A 16,175-nucleotide genomic window follows, 5' to 3' on the forward strand; every position below is an offset into this window, starting at 1 on the left:
AACGTCGACAAAACAGTCAGATAGTCCAGTCCAACTTATTACCCCCTTAACATTCCGAAAGCTTGCAAAGAAGCAAATACGTGTCTCAGACATGTACGGAAGCAGTGTGTGTACGATGTCACCAATCACTCAAATGCATCGTTCCAAATATCATTTGGAAGGTTAAAGTCTTGGGATTCAAGAAATGCCAAACATTTCTTAGTTTCCATTTTACTTTTTTGCTGGCAACTGTGTGGACAGTAAAGTAAGAATTTTATTGTGCAGGGAAACGGAGTTCTTTGCTGTGCATATGACAATAAACACTTTGAATTTAATTTAGTTTAAAAATAGACTCATCACAAAAACATCAAGATCGTTCTAAAACAAGACACCGGAAAAGTATAAAGCCGCAAAGCTCACCTAAGTTCTCTTGCAGCCATCACGTTCAATATTGATACATAACCATGGTCTTCTTACAACCTTGAGTGTAGTAAATCCAGGAGAGTAAAATATTTACAAAAACAGAATAGTAAAAAATGTTTTCTCTATGCCGTAGCGCAACCCAACGTGTGATTCACATTCATCTTCTTCGGCCAATTGCAGGCTTTGTTTCGCCCCTTTAGCCTATGCGAGCCTGTAAATGATAAAAAGGATCCGCCCCTTTTACCTCCGAATAACTTTAGCCAATAGTGACTGATTCAAATGATGATTGACACATTGGTTAGGAAATGACACGCCGGTATATAAATCCCAGCATACAACGTGGACGACTTCGCCTTTGGGGGAAAATCTAGTCGGCGGCTGCTTGCCTTAGTTGCAAGACTTTGCAACTTAATATTGATCCATATATAAGGCGCATGGTCAGCTTTTGAAAAAAAATAAAGGCTTTTAGGTGCACCTTATAGTGCGGAAAATACAGTACTTAAAGTAACTCGATTCCAGAGAAACTATTTCCAGTGTCTGAAATAACGTCTGCCCGGACGCTCAGGGCGTGCATCTTTTACGTCGGGCGTACAATTTACAAAACGTCTCCGCACAGGTGGCCGACAACTTTCTCAAGAAAAAAATAAATAAATAAATAAACAAAAGATTTTTTTTTCAAATCAAACATTTGCTTAATTCCGATTTCAAAATCTTTGTTCGGTTTGGAAATTTCGGAATTTCGATTCATTTGGCAAGTTGCATACTCGGCAGCCAATCAGAAGCCTGTTTCGAATAACTTCGTGCTTCCAGACTTTCCGGAGCATTACAAGGTTGCACATTTGCATATCATTTTTCAAAGTAGACAGAGAACACAAGAAAAATGGAGAAGTGGTTAGGAATCAAGCCAAAACTTCAGCCCCAGAAGAAATATTCAAAAGAAGCTAACAAAATTGATGACGCTACAAAACGTAAACGTACATTAAAAGCATCATGGAAAGAGTTCACGTGGCTTGTAGCAGACGACGCAACGCAAACATTGCATGACTGAAGATGAGTAAATACAAGCACATACTGATGGCCGATGGAAAACAGAGATGTCATATACATGCAATGAATGTTATAGGTAGATTTATAATAAACTTAATTTTGAAATGTTGTTCAGTTATATATTCTGTTAATCAATCGTTTATACTCTGCAGCAATGGGGTTTTTTTGCGATTAGTTGTCTTATTGTGTTTCAAGTTGTGAAAAATGGGGCAGGCAACTTTTCAGAGTTGATGCCCTGGTGTCCGGTAACTTTTTGTCATGAGTTTCAGACACTGCTATTTCATTACTTTTAAGAGAAGTTGTATGTCAAAGATTTTGAAGTTTTCTAAGCAGTATGTGAGTCAGTTGAATCGAGAAGAACAGAGTTTTGTTATAAAACCTTCCATCCATCCATTATCTGCACGGCTTATCCTCAGTGAGACCAACTCTTTGTCATCCATTTTCTGTATCCAGTGCAACTCTACAATCAAGATAATCCCGATATTTTTGATTGTTCAGCCGCGCTCACACGCCCCGCCCTCCATATATTCAGCTTCGTAATAGAACAGTGAACCACAGGGAATTTGACCTTGTATACCTTGTAGAAATCACTTTTGAGCAAGTTGAAAATATTGACTTCACGAAATGACATTGCCTTTTTTTGAATCGATTGCGATCAACCATCGATTCAAAACATGAATCTCCTGAATTTCACAAGTAATGAAAACTGTTATGGAGGGCCGTAGCCCCGCAAACGCACATAACGGGCACTGCGTAGGGCATCAAGTGCCCAGGAGGGCACCAAAAGAAATCAAGGTCGTGGAAAAAAAGTGTTAAAAGTGTTAATAATATGCACTAATATGGTTAGATAATACAGCATAAGCAAAATTTCCTGAGAAAAGGGGTGAATCTGCTATGTGCCCTGGCCTATCTCCAGTCTCATGGTGGCCCCCTGTCCTCCCAGTGGTATGTTCGATTATGCCTCATTCACAATTTGGTGAACACCTGTGCAAACCTGGCCTCGAAATGGCAAAAAGAGTCTGGGGCGGATAAAAGAAGATGAAAAAACGAGATGAAGCTCATGTGTCACTTGCCGGTAGTAAATGTTAAAATAAAAAAGCTAATTCTTTTACCGTATGAATGTGTAAAACTGGAGTGTCATGCCCAATTTCGTTGTCACAATATGTTAGCCCATTTGTAGCAATGACAATAAAGGTATATTCTATTCTATTCTATTTCCACACCCAATTGGCGCACTGTTTTAAAGGGCGCACTCTACTTGGTTCAAATTAATTTTTGTCGGCTCATATTCCGCACTGGCCTATTGGATGCAACTGATCCGGCGCAGTGGACTATCAGATGCGAGTCTCACGCGACCACCTTTAGTACCAAAACAAGTATGCATATATTTTTTTTTTTTAAGCATTGGGAAAAAAACTGAGTTTGATTGTGGTTTAATCAAGGATGTGTTACAAAGTAAAACACAGCAATAAAACTAAATTTTAATCTCTTCAAAGCATATACAAACAATAGTTTGCAAAGACGACATATTAAAACTTCCTCACCTTCCATCCATCCATTATCTGCACCGGTAACCCTCACTAGGGTCGCAGGGGTGCTGGAGCCCATCCCAGCTATCTTCGGGCAGTGGGCAGGGGGCACCCGGAACTGGTTGCCAGCAGCATTTGTGCTGAAGGCACCCAAATGGCTAGCAACGGCCCTGCTGTTATGTGCTCTACATCAAAACTTATTATGCTGAAATGAACTGCCAAATGTATCCTCAACTGATGAAAGGGGAGATGAACGTTCAGAAGTGATTTTTGCAAGGTGGAAATACTCCATGCTTTACTGCTTAATTACATTATCCCAAAATTAAGATAAGAAGTCTTTGTAGTCACGTTTTCGCGATGGGAGACATTTCACGCCGGGGTGTATTTTTCGGCACGCCAGCTCTTTAATGAGTCTCGCCAAAAAGGCCGGTTCTCTGAAAAGGACCGGATTTACCCATCACTACTGAATGAGCAGCTGGAAACAACTTTTCTTTCGTTGTAGGCTGCACGTTAGGTTACTCCACCCAGATCCAAAATTGACCTTTCCTCAAGTTAAATCATTGATACAAGTGTGTTGCTTTTACTTGTACCCAAAATCAATTTATCAATTGCGTTGTCAAATTAGTTATAACCATGGACACGCGTTGCCCCCCTAAAGAACTGGATGCAGTACAGTACTGACAACAGTCTAGGCAGGGCAAATGCCATCCCATTCATAGTATGTTACTTTTGTAATTGATTGCAGACCCCAGGCAAGACGCTATGGAGGTGACAGGGGCAGAAGTTCGCCTTCTTAGTCAGTGTTTGTGTGTAAACGTGGGTTGTGGCGCACAATAACTTCTACCACTTGTCAAGTGTGTGCATTGTTAACCACACGTAGGGTCATTTCAACAAATTATGTATATCAGCAGAAGATGTGAGATAGGGCATAAGTAATCAACGCAAACAGAGTATAAAAGCCAGAATCCGAAAAATTAACTTCATTAGTGCATCCAAGCCTGACAAAAAGCATTATTTTATTTGTGGGGAGTACAAGTGATTTTTGGTCATGCTGCACCGAGGTGCACAGCACATGCGCTATCCTTAAGACACCGCTTTTGCGTTTCAGACAACAGACCTGGAGCAAGATTCCCACTATGGCACTTCAGTACATGCTGCCCTGACTACTTAGAAAACGTCATATTTGCAGTTTCTGACAACAGCCCAGCGCCGATGTGCACAGCATCTTCGATACCCTGACAACCTTGAAAACTTGATATTTGCAATTTCTGACAACTGCTTGCGGTTTATAAATGCATTACAAAGTAATTCCTTTCCCCCCAGTTGCACGCCCAACACAGCTTTTGACAGAACACAAAAACAAAAGATCACAGTTCAGTATTTTCAGGAGGAGAAAAAAGTAAAACATTTTATTCCGTTCATACAAAACAATGGTACCAAGTCTACCACACATCTGCAACTAGGACAGAAAATTAAAAAGATGTACAAAGAAATAAAACAAATACGCCTGGAGACGTGCCACGGCCGCCAAATCCTTCTTGTCGTGCTGTTTACTTGACAACAGAAAAACAGTCGTGACTTGCTGCAGTCTATGAAGAACGGGCCCAAGTCAAAATGTTTTTTTATTGCACTTTGACAAAGCTCTGTATATGGTGGATTCTGTGGCTTGAGTGACTTTCGCCTGACTCACACTTTAATATGGCCGCTCTCGCCTGTCATCTCTCCGGTCACCTCTGTAAAACAGTTAATGGATTTATGTTGGAAACAACGCCAAGAGAAAAAAATTACGTCTTGAGTTACACTAAATATTTGAATTGCACTGAGCAACCTTTTTTCCCCTCAAATGTTTTTGTTATGCCCTCATGTTAACAACTTTGTCATTTTTAACATCTCAAGAAATTATGAACAATAATGAAATAATAAAAAGGGGATGACGCCCCCTGCTGTCAGAGGAAGCTTAATCTTTTTGCATTTATACTCATCACTGATCATTAGACTTGTGTCAATATGCCAAATTTTTCGCACTATAATGCGCACCCTTCAAAAAACAAATCTTTTGTCATATATTAAGGTGCACTGGACTATAAGGAGCTTGGAATCAAAATTACAGCATTTATTTGTGTTAAGGTATTCATTAGTGCAATGAACCAAAAATCGCAAATCTTGCACGCATCAAGAAAAGAACCCGAATCACAGCGGCGAACACTCCACTACCTAACTGGTGATACAGATCACTAACGAAAAGGCATTCGATTTTATCTGATAACATTATTTTTACACAAGGTGCCAAAAACAGTTAGAGGATGGAGAAAACAGTCGTATTAAAGGCAATTAGAACAATTGCAAAAAACAGTATAGAGGCAAACTTAGCGTTTATTTGTCTGGACGACTTTGTTTTCTCCGTTTTCTAGCTGTAGTCTTTAGTCCTGTGAGAAAGGATAGTGCGATATTGTCTTTAGTTACCGGTTAAAGCCTATAGAAATGCAGTCCATTTACCATAAAAAGTGATGCCTTTTCATGTACTATCCTTACCACTAATAGTCTGGTGGTTGGGATTTAACACTTTCGCCGCCACACCCGAGCTCGATTCCTGTTGTATACAATGTTGTGCGATGTTTCGATTTCCAATTTTATCCAATATTTTCTGGTATATAAGGCGCACTTTGACAATCCAAGCTAATTCAATGTTTATAGTCCTTTTAGTCTGAAAAACATGGTACATGGACGTAGCTTGGGGGTCTCCGACGTGGTGCCTTGTAACGGAAGCTGAGGTGCCGGCAGAATCGGTCTTTAGAATAGCTTACCGATGATTGGTCATTTTGATTTTCTAGTAAAAATATTTTTATAATGTGTGACTAACCATACTTTCTAGGATTAATCTGGTAGCAACAGAAACAAAATGGCATGATCATTATCTTAGAAATGTATATCAAACGAGGTGTCCTTTGCACTAATTACCACCAAAATAGCACTGAGCACGATAACGGTTGGAGACCCCTGCTATAGATTGTTTTGTATCATTTAAAAAAAAATATTTGAGGAAAAATTTTAAATACTAACCTTCCTCCCATTTTGTATCCTCCTCCTCCGTATCCACCTCCACCACGGTCACCACCATACCCGCCCCGGTCTCCGCCCCGGAATCCTCCACGGCCACGGAATCCACCACCCCTGTCCCCATAACCACCTCTGCCACCACGATCTGCAACAGTAATTTATTTCACCTTTTAACAAATATGTGAATGTAATAAAAATAATGTGTATTTGGGGAGAGAAGAAGCTTTTACCTCCAAAACCTCCTGCGTCTCCAGGTTTGGGGGCACCACACTTATTACACTCTTGACGCCGTGCAAAATTCATGTTGCCGCAGGAGCTGGGGAAAGAATTGATTTAAATCAGTAAAAATCGCAGATGGCCGTTACGTGTGTGAATATTTGTGTTGGACAAACCTATTGGGGCAAGGCCAATCTCCCCCCTTGACGTCAAAACTGGGACCTCCACCGCCACGACCTCTGAAACCTGAAAATATTACCAAGAATGGATAGGTGAATTTTTGTTACTATCTTCTATAGGGCTAAAGACAAGTTGACGTAGTTTATTTAAAAAATACATTAAAAAAAATAAAATAAAATAATAAAATCTGTAGAAATATACAACTAATTTCCATTGCCTACTGACAAACGTTCTTATTAACAAGGCATCTTGCATGATTATAATCTCATGGGGGATACCACTTGTGAGGTCCCTTCTCAAGGTTTCTCTTTTTCCCCACGCTGAGGTTTTGAGTTGTTCCTTGCCTGCATGTTGGTTTGAGATCAGGTAATTGTGTCATTGTAATCCTGTGCAGTCCTTTGAGACATTTTTGTGATTAAGGGCTATATAAATAAATTTGACTTGACGCACAATACAGGGATCAGAATGGAGATTTTCATTTTCAGCTGAAATATCCAGCGTCCAGGAATAAACCAGGGCGACAATGCGGCCAATTTTTCTAAGGGCCGCCAGGGTGCGCCAGAGCAATAAAGGAAAGAGTGAGACAGTCGGATTTTGAATTTGTTTGCTACGCAAGAGAAAAAGTGAAAAAGTCGGAATGCCTTTGGGGTTCAAAAACAGCGGAAATCCGCGGATCCGCGGAAAATTCTGATCCCTGACAATAGCGTCTTTGTCGAGCTGGAATATACAGAAATGACAGCGTACCAATCAAGTACGAGAACCAAAACTTCTAAAGTTTGGGAACATTTTAGCCTGGGTACGGCAAATAAAGAGACTACTTGCAAAGTTGGCTTTGGTAAGATCCAAGTAACATGCAAGCAAATACGGTTTTATGTATTGTACATTTTATATGTGTATATTTTGTAAAAAAAAATAAAAAAATAAAAATAAAAAAAGCTTGAGCGTAATACCAGACTGCCTGACAAACATATTTAAAACAAATACATGCAGTCCCAAGTCAGTCTGATTTCAAACTGTTGAGAACAGTTAGGTTCTTTTATTACAATTTTTGCAATTGACCACTTAACTTAATTGACAAAATGGAGTGTTATTTACGATTCTACAGCTGCTAATAAGCCAGATCTTCATATAAAGGGATACACCTTTAATGCATGTTAAGTTATTATTTTTTTGCCTGTCTCTAAAATGGACAGATGTTTACGAATGGATTTGTCTCTACTGACCAAACACTGTGCCCAATTAGTTTTAGGCATTTTTCTCCATTTTTCAATAAAATATCTATTTAATTGAACACAATTTTCTTGTGTTTATTAACATTTGCCATATAACCAAATAATCTTCATGCTATATTTAAGAAATAGTATCCGATTATTTGACTGCTTGGCGCTCGGCATTAAGGGTTGGAATTGGGTGGTTTGGTCACCTAATGACTCCCAACACAGCAGTTGGGTCTAAAATGGCGGCGCCCTGTTTGTCTGCGGCCGCATCGGCTCGCTACAGTTTAACTGTACGGGTCAGGTGTATCGACATTTCGTCCTGTGTGCAAGGTTACAAAGAATGACAATAAAAGTAAATTCTATTATATTATCGTTTCAATAGTTTGGCTAGTCGACTATTGAAATAGTAAGTTGCAGCCATAAATTTCTACAGACCTCCTCTTCCGCCCCGTCCTCCACCGCCCCGCTGTGTGAACTCAGCTCTGCGGGTAGCAAATGACACTTTGATAGGTTTACCATTGAAGTCCTTGCCTGCAATGAACAACGGGACAAGTTAGGAGATGTAAATACGTTTATGTGTGCGCACGCTCCATTACCGTCAAACCAGTCAATAGCAGCTTTGGCAGAAGGGGGGTCATCAAAGGACACAGTCGCTTCACCCTTTGGCCGCCCAGTGGCCTTGTCAGAGTAGAGGTTGATCATCAGCTGACCAGTCTTCTTGTTCACCTAAAAGTGTAAAACGCCCAAAATTAAACTTCCATTTCCTGAACACAAACCTTATTTATTTTGGTTAAATTTCTCATTTTTGATTTTACAAATAAAATCAGATTACGCTGTTGAGACAGAAGAAAGCTCAGAATATACAGCAATGCCTTGCTATATTGCAGTTTAATTTTCCCAGTTATCACAACTAAGCAGATTTGCATTGTGGTGTGCCGCATTCGAATTTGTTAAACAGTCACTCTAACTCTTTTGTACTTGTGTATCAATGACGGTGCGTTATAATACAACAGGGTGATGAGTTTACATTACATACAAGCAAAACATGAAGTTGCGATTACCCGATGATAGCGAGTGGCTAGCCAGCCGCTCTTTAAATCTTTCTCACTCTGAAAGAAGGCCTTAAATTTCATTAAGCTTTTGTATAGGACATTTTATTTAACTGCAATTGTTTTTATTTGTTGATCTATATTTGTTATTTTGCTAGTTGTATTCTCTCAGTTGATAATAATGTAGTCTCGAGGTAAGCTTGCATGTCACTATTAAGTACAGAAGATATTAGTTAAAAAACTTAACAGTACAGTACTTGCATTTGTCAAATGCTTGTACATACCTGCAAATAGTCTTTATTCTTCGGTTTTAATGTAAATGTGTTTAATTGTAAAGGTTTGACAGATTTTGTCCATTGCAAGTTCCAACTTTTTGTAATGCAACCTCCCCCCAGTGAACAAAGGATGACTGTATAGTAGGAAGCAAATACTGATTTTACCTTTAAAATAGAAAGTTGGTTAGCCAATGTAAAAATATAAGTGAATACCTTAATAATTCCTATTTGCTTGAAGAAATCTCCCACTTCTTGAACTGAGACATCTTCACCCAGGCCTTGCACAAAAATGGTATTGTTGTCCGAGTTGTCCTGATCCCCCGCTGGGGTGAACAGCAAATAGATTTTTAGCAAAAATCATACATATAACCACCTTAAGCTTGTTTTGTTTGATAAGCAAAATTATGTTGGTGATCTTGATATTTACCCGAATCATCCCTAGAGTCGAAGTCTCGAGAGCCTGGAAAACAGTAGAGGATAAAGAGCACATAAGCCAAGACTCTTATAACATGTCTGATTTCATTTTACAATTGTCAGCCTAACAGTTACAAATATAGGCATTTAAGAAACTCCCATGTTTACAGCTTGTGTTAGGGGTTTTCATACCGTAGGCTCAGTCACACATTCAAGTTCTAGGACATTTATCTCTTCGTCCCTGGGTAGACCTGGCATGTTAATAATAAAGAGTTGTCTCCATGCAACCATTACTAATATTTTACATCTCCAGCCCCATTTCTGTTACCGTATCTGTAGACTATAACGAGAAATCCAAAATGTCAATTTGTTGAATCCTTTCCGATCTTGGCATGAAATTGGTGGCATTCACCGTTACTCCTATTTTCCTTTTTTGCTATTTCAAATTTTATTCCTCCCCCACCGACAGTTCTGATGCTCGTCACTTACCACCGAAATTTTTGAAGCCACCACGGTCACCACCTCTGCAGAGGAAAAATTGGAGATATGATGGCTTTTCCTGTATCCCGAGAGCTCAAAGCTCCCCTACATCCCACCAGTATGTACTCCTGCGTGACGAGGTGCGCTCACACGAGGAATATTAGATTGACAGATGACCAGTTAGGACTCAAGCGGACGTGTGAAAGCAGTCATCGCACATCGCTTGGTCACATGAGTTAAACCAATTAGACTCTTAGTCATTTTCCATTCCAAAAATGTTTTAAAAAATAAAATAAAAATACAAGAAAAAAAAAAGCTGCGTCGAAATGGCAAATTTTTGTTTGAATAAGGGGCCGAATTGGTGAGAAGGGCTTGATACTCAATCTTGATATCCTTTAACTGAGGTCCTTGTTATAGTTCAATCACTGTCAACACCTGTAGTATAGAATGTAGATCCATGTTAACAGAACACACATGTTGGCCATTGTCAAACATACAATAGTTGAATGAAACCTGTTGAATGCGCTGCAGCTGGCGACGTCGCTCCAGGTCTAACCGCTGCCTTTCAGCCAAGAGTTCCTTGTTCAAAAGCTACATGATCCTCAGAACACGGACAGTCCAAAGTGTTCACTCACACTTCCTCTCTAGATTTGATGGAACCTTGAAAGGCTAAGTTATTGGCAAGTTAAGGCTACTCCTAGACTGCAATTATTATATGCGCATGTCTCAAACTTCCATTCTGCTATCAGGAGAGGCACTGTTGACTTGAAAGTAACGACCTACCATAATCAAACCTCACTTTGGTAGGTTCTTAGTTACAAGGTAATAATGGTCATGTCTGAAATTGTCCCTTTCATTTATTTAAGTTAAGTTTCATGTAGTGAACAGGTAAAAAAATGGTATTCAAGGACTCAGAATCAAGTAGCCAATCTAAAAATGTAGTGCAACTACAATGCCATTATCATAGTTAACACTAATTGGTACGATTATGCACTCAAACCAGGCTGGCCTTTTTTATTGTCAATGTTTATAAATGCGCAAAATCAATTTATACCATTTCAAGAAGCCAAAAAATATACTTTGAGGTAAAAGGCTACAGTTAGTTTCTTTGCCATTTTTCAATGCCTTTGTAAGCAATTTAATAGGGCAGTTTACCACAATCATTGGCTTTGTCTACATTCACACAGAGGATTCACCAATGACACTGCATATTTCTTAAAAGATGTGAATCATAGTCACCAGTTTTAGTAGGTGTATGAATGCTGTAACAAGTAATAGAAAGGCAGTGAGTACAACAATGGTTGAACTCTCATTGCATTTTTTGGTAGTTCTTTATAGCGCAATATTTCACATTTGAAAAGGGGAGAATTTCTCACCCTCCTAATTGTTGGCAGTCTTAGTAATGGCTTAGAACTGCAGATTTGACTCGTGTTCTCTGGCTCTGGCAAGTTTGACAATGCTGACATACACCTGAACCTTTTTGTGCAGAACTAAATCCATTTTGTCACTTCAAGAAAATGGGACTGGACAACAAAAAATGGAAACCTCCCACAAAGAAAGGTTGGAACTAAGGACGAGTAGGGTATTGAAATAAAGGGCACATGTCCATTTACCATCAACTAAAGAATACCACTCACATATTAAGATGCAGTGTTGAGGCAAATTGAAGCGGTTGGACAATGAATGATTATAAAAAGATGTGATAAGTTCCAGTGTGTCATACAAAAAAACAGTTTCGGCTTGTTCTATTTGAAGCTGCAGTCCTTGTACAATCGACCATATTGGTATCCCCATAATGCCAACACTGCCACGGGGTTTTAGACCTCATGTTTGAGCAAATCGGTCAGTATGAATGTGACAAGACTAGACATCACAAGAGTCTTGAATAGAGGGCCTCCGATTCATAAGGTTGATCGACTTGGAATTTCCATTCCACAAACTATGACAAAGCACATGCATTTTTCTTCATTCTGCTTGTGTAAAAAAGTTAGATAACATTTGATGAGTTTTAATAATAATAATAATAATAATTTCCTTGTATTGTCATTCTGTGTAACAATGTACACAGAACGAAATGTCATTGGATGGATTCTTTACACCGACAAAAATGTGTCATAGTCTAAAGGCTCTTCCAGTTATTTATATACTGGTTTTACATGAGACTATTTTAAATTTATGTCCAAAGTGTGTTACTCAAATTTTTTTTGATTGCCATCTCTTGAATAAAGGATAGTCACAGGGTTGATGAAACTATTTGAAGCTGTGGTCATTGTACAATCGACCATGTTGGTATCCCCATAATGACAACACTGCCACAGGGTCACTTTTTTAGAACTCATGTTTGGGTAAATCAGTAGGTATGACTTTGCTAATGTGTGTTCAAGCATTCATAAAAATAAAACTATGGTATAAAACAAGGTACCTCTTGTACACAAGTTAAAGCTATATTCCAGATCATGTAAAATTCAGATTTCGTCTTAGTGTAACGAATACAGCTGATTCTAAGTTGGATGGATGATTGAAGTCATGTTACAAAACATTCAAGTACCTTAGGGGCAGTGGCACTGTGCAACTTACCCCATACCAGGATGTCCACCTCTTCCACCACGATCATAGCCACCACTGCGGTCATAACCTCCTCGATCATAGCCACCACGGTCATAGCCGCCACGACCTCGGCCTCTGTATCCGCCACCTCCTTCATGGCGGTCTCCTTGGTCACGGCCAAACCTGCCACCCTGCCCACCACTTTCACCTGTTGCACATGCAAAAAAACAAAAAAACAAGATTGTTGTTTGGCATTAACAAATTACAACCACCATGGTACCTCTTCATACGAGTTGAATTTGTTCTAGGACAGCTCCAATAACGAGCGAATATGCCAGATATCAAATAATGAAAGACAAATCTTTCTGTTCCTAAAATCATTCAAGTGAACTCTGAATAGCTATAAAAAAAATCTACCTGAGCACTAAAAAAAAATTCAAATAATAACCAAGATGAGGAAAATACAGTTCTAAGACAAATAAGATGATTTTAACGAAATAAAACGAGTTTGTTATAAGCGCCGTAGCAAATAGGTGCGCGTGGTGTGGAGGGCGGCACCATTGCAAGGAGTCAATACATGCGTTTCGCCCGTATTTTAAATGTTTTTTAAAAAATGTTTCCAAATTTTAAACACTGTACAACAATTTTAATATGGAAAGTTTATCTTGCCCATTTTAGCTCTAACCCAGATTCACTTGTTCACTGGTAGTAGACAACAAAGTCATTGTAAATAGCGAATATTGTCACAGTAATCGGAAAAGTTTGACTAACCGGATGTAGGTGCCAGTCTTTATTTGAAAGACTTATTATTACGTAAGGAGGATTAACAATCATTGGTAACTGGCGGAGGTTAACAAATGTGAGATCAAGAGACTGTTGATAATATGTACTTTAAACGAACATACAGACAAAAATTATCATTAAATGGGCATGATTTTTGTTCCCAAATATACATATTATACAGACATTCTTGTGTTTAGAGGCGCCCGTTTAAAGTATCACTGTACAAGGATTTCCTTACCATCATTCCATCTTCCACCACCACCTTGTCCACCATACGATCCTTGTGAGCCAAAGCTATCTCCACTTTGCCCTTGACCACCACCACCACCCCCGCCGTAAGATGGCTGCTGTCCATATGACTTCTCCCTGTACCATGACACAAATTGCAAAAACAGTTTATGCTTAAATCGTGTAAAAAGATAATGATTAACTTTTAGATTAGACAGACTGACCCAGATGAATCCTGTCCATAATTATCAAAGGACTGCTGTTGTCCATAGCTTGCTCCCTGTGACTGACCGTATCCCTCTGAAAAACAGACACACGGCCATCATCATTCATTTTGAACAATCCTACACAGTTTCTATGAAAATAAAATACCTTGTGCTGCACCTTGCTGACCTCCGTAACCGCCATAACTTTGGCCACCATATGCGCTTGCGCCATTTCCTTGGCCTTGACCATAACTCTTTAACAGAAAGATATTTTAGATAAGTACATAACTGGTGAAAGATTTAAACTCAAATAATACAGATTTTACCTGTCCACCCTGCTGACCTCCATAGGAACCATAACTGGAACAATTGAGAGACAAAATTCAGTATCTTTGAAGATGGTCTAATATTGAGTTAGTCTTGATATTTGTCCTATAAGAGGGTATTTTTAATACCAGTATTAAACCTAAATCTAAAGTAGTAACACACCAATAGTTTCTTCTTGTACTTTTCCATCCAACGGTCTGGATGTAGCATGCAAATGTCAAAGACAAGACTTCTGGGCCACATCTGCCCCACGAAAAGGTTCAGCAGCCTGTGAGATTTACCTCGTACGTTTTTTTTTTCACTCTACGTCACCACTTCTTGGGGGAAGTGTAATAGATTTTCGAATTTTGTTGTAGGTCAATCAGTTTGTAACCTTTTATCCCATTGAGTAAATTCACACCATTTTTGCAGGAAAAAATGACTATACCTCTTAATGTGCTTGAATAATAGTTTTTTAAATTTAATGTTCATGTCAAAGGATTTTTATTTTGAGTAAATTTGAGTGCTAAATTGAAGATTACTGATATAGCCATAACAAAATATTGCTATATTTATCTGATCATATTTGGATATATTTGTTAGGTTTTTAGTGGGTTCAGCATGTAGCCACCTTGCATGGCTGACTGCTATTCGTGTGTCGGTAACTGGGTAAATTTGAAGCACGTTGCAACACGCTTTAGGAGGTCGTTGGCAACCTAAAATTCTATATGGATGTATTTACTATTGGGATCACTAGACTAATTGCATCATTTCCCAAAAGGTCAACATTCGTTCAGTCTAGTCCTTGTGTAGTTTCCCCTCTGTCCATTTGACTTTTGACACCCCTGGACTAGATGATCAACAGAACTGTCAACCAGGAGAAATTAGCTTCATGCACACCTCTAATTAGAGATGAACAAGACTAAATTGTGGCCGATATTGTAATAATAGTCTAGAGTCTGTGCAGCCCCGTTAGACTCCTTGTGATTAAGGGCTATACAAATAAACATGACTTGACAGACTATGGTGAATCCAGTAACCAGAATTGGAGACAAATACAAAATGTATTGCACGTGGATAAAAAAAACTACTAAAATAGTTACAGCACGCCTGGCTTTAATATTACTGGTATCGGATTCAAATCCCCCATATTTGAATGCAGAATATTTAGAGAAAAAACGTATGAATAGACTTACCTCTGTTGTCCGTAACCCGAATCTAGAAGGGCAGAATGTTAAAAACAATAGGAAGATTAAGACAAGTAGAAACATTTCCATTTAAAAATCAATATATAATAATTTTAAGTAAGGCTGCGAGTGAGCACGTTTTACTCGCGTCACGGCGTTCCGGCGAAAATGGCGGTCAAACGCGGATACGACTAAACCTTGGATAGACTTTAAGATCGAAACCGACAATAAGGGAAACATTAAGAATGTATTTCCACAACTGTTAGCATAATGTGCTTGTCGATGGAATGTTCTGTAATATGGCTTAAATGCATATCGCCTTTAGCCCTTGTTAGGCTTTAAACGGGAGACAACGACTGGGTTATAAACAAAGAGGCATTCACTGAACATTAGGCGCCTCGGGCTCGTTTAGCTAGCAAAGAACGACGTTGTTGGACGTACATGGTCTTTAAAGAAATCGTCGAGATTAAAGTGGCTAAGGGGGTGAAACAAAAAAAACAAGGAGTAGCCTATTGGAATACTAAATAATTTACAAATTATGTCGATGTAGATCAGTGATTTTCCAATGGCAAATTCAGGAAGTAGACAGATCCCAACCAAAGGCCTCGCGGTTAGCAGTCGCGTTAGCAAGTGGTATAGGAACTCGATTTAGCACAAACCAACTGTAAATAAACCAACTATCGCTACGTTAAACACGGAGTGGAATTCCTACCGGTGGCCATTATGTGAGTCGAAATTCAAATGGTGTGCTTCTCCAGAGAAAATGTTTTTTTTTTTCCTTTAAATCCTCCGGTGACTAACACGCCACCACTCAGCTGAGCGCTAGGCCAAACTGCCGCAACTCTCACACGGAGATTCTTCTTCTACGCGTTCCAAAACGCGTCACAGATCCAAATTACTGTTCTACTACCACCTACGGTTAAATTTAGTACGGCAAATCTGTTGTAGTCTTTTTGTGCATTGACAAACAAGTTTGTAGTAAATTTTGGGATTTAATTTTTCAAAACACAATGTTGTTGTCTGATATGCAAAGGTGGGTAGAAGAACTAAAA

At 39.1% G+C, this 16,175-nt stretch overlaps 1 protein-coding gene across 4 annotated transcripts; it reads right to left on the minus strand.

The window, feature by feature from the left end:
• Window positions 1-4,356: 4,356 nt before the first annotated feature.
• Window positions 4,357-15,996, minus strand: taf15 (TAF15 RNA polymerase II, TATA box binding protein (TBP)-associated factor). Of its 4 annotated transcripts, none has more exons than XM_088345515.1 (16): window positions 15,836-15,996; window positions 15,133-15,154; window positions 13,957-13,990; window positions 13,797-13,884; window positions 13,649-13,724; window positions 13,435-13,562; window positions 12,444-12,621; window positions 9,876-9,910; window positions 9,399-9,432; window positions 9,186-9,291; window positions 8,245-8,374; window positions 8,084-8,179; window positions 6,428-6,497; window positions 6,266-6,351; window positions 6,039-6,180; window positions 4,357-4,711 (listed from the first exon to the last, which is right to left on the minus strand). In XM_088345515.1, the coding sequence occupies exons 1-16, from the start codon at window positions 15,843-15,845 to the stop codon at window positions 4,672-4,674; spliced, it is 1,275 nt and encodes a 424-aa protein (XP_088201641.1). In that variant the 5' UTR covers window positions 15,846-15,996; the 3' UTR covers window positions 4,357-4,671. The 4 variants fall into 4 exon arrangements, with proteins under 4 accessions (XP_088201641.1, XP_088201640.1, XP_088201642.1 ...); XM_088345514.1 differs by having other exon boundaries at window positions 9,186-9,295; window positions 9,400-9,432; window positions 15,836-15,995; XM_088345516.1 differs by lacking the exons at window positions 9,876-9,910; window positions 13,957-13,990; window positions 15,133-15,154; window positions 15,836-15,996 and having other exon boundaries at window positions 9,186-9,295; window positions 9,400-9,432; window positions 13,797-13,883.
• Window positions 15,997-16,175: the final 179 nt, after the last annotated feature.

This window comes from Urocampus carinirostris, chromosome 10, assembly GCF_059441175.1.
Source record: "Urocampus carinirostris isolate Australia breed hairy pipefish chromosome 10, RoL_Ucar_1.0, whole genome shotgun sequence".
Taxonomy (NCBI): domain Eukaryota; kingdom Metazoa; phylum Chordata; class Actinopteri; order Syngnathiformes; family Syngnathidae; genus Urocampus; species Urocampus carinirostris.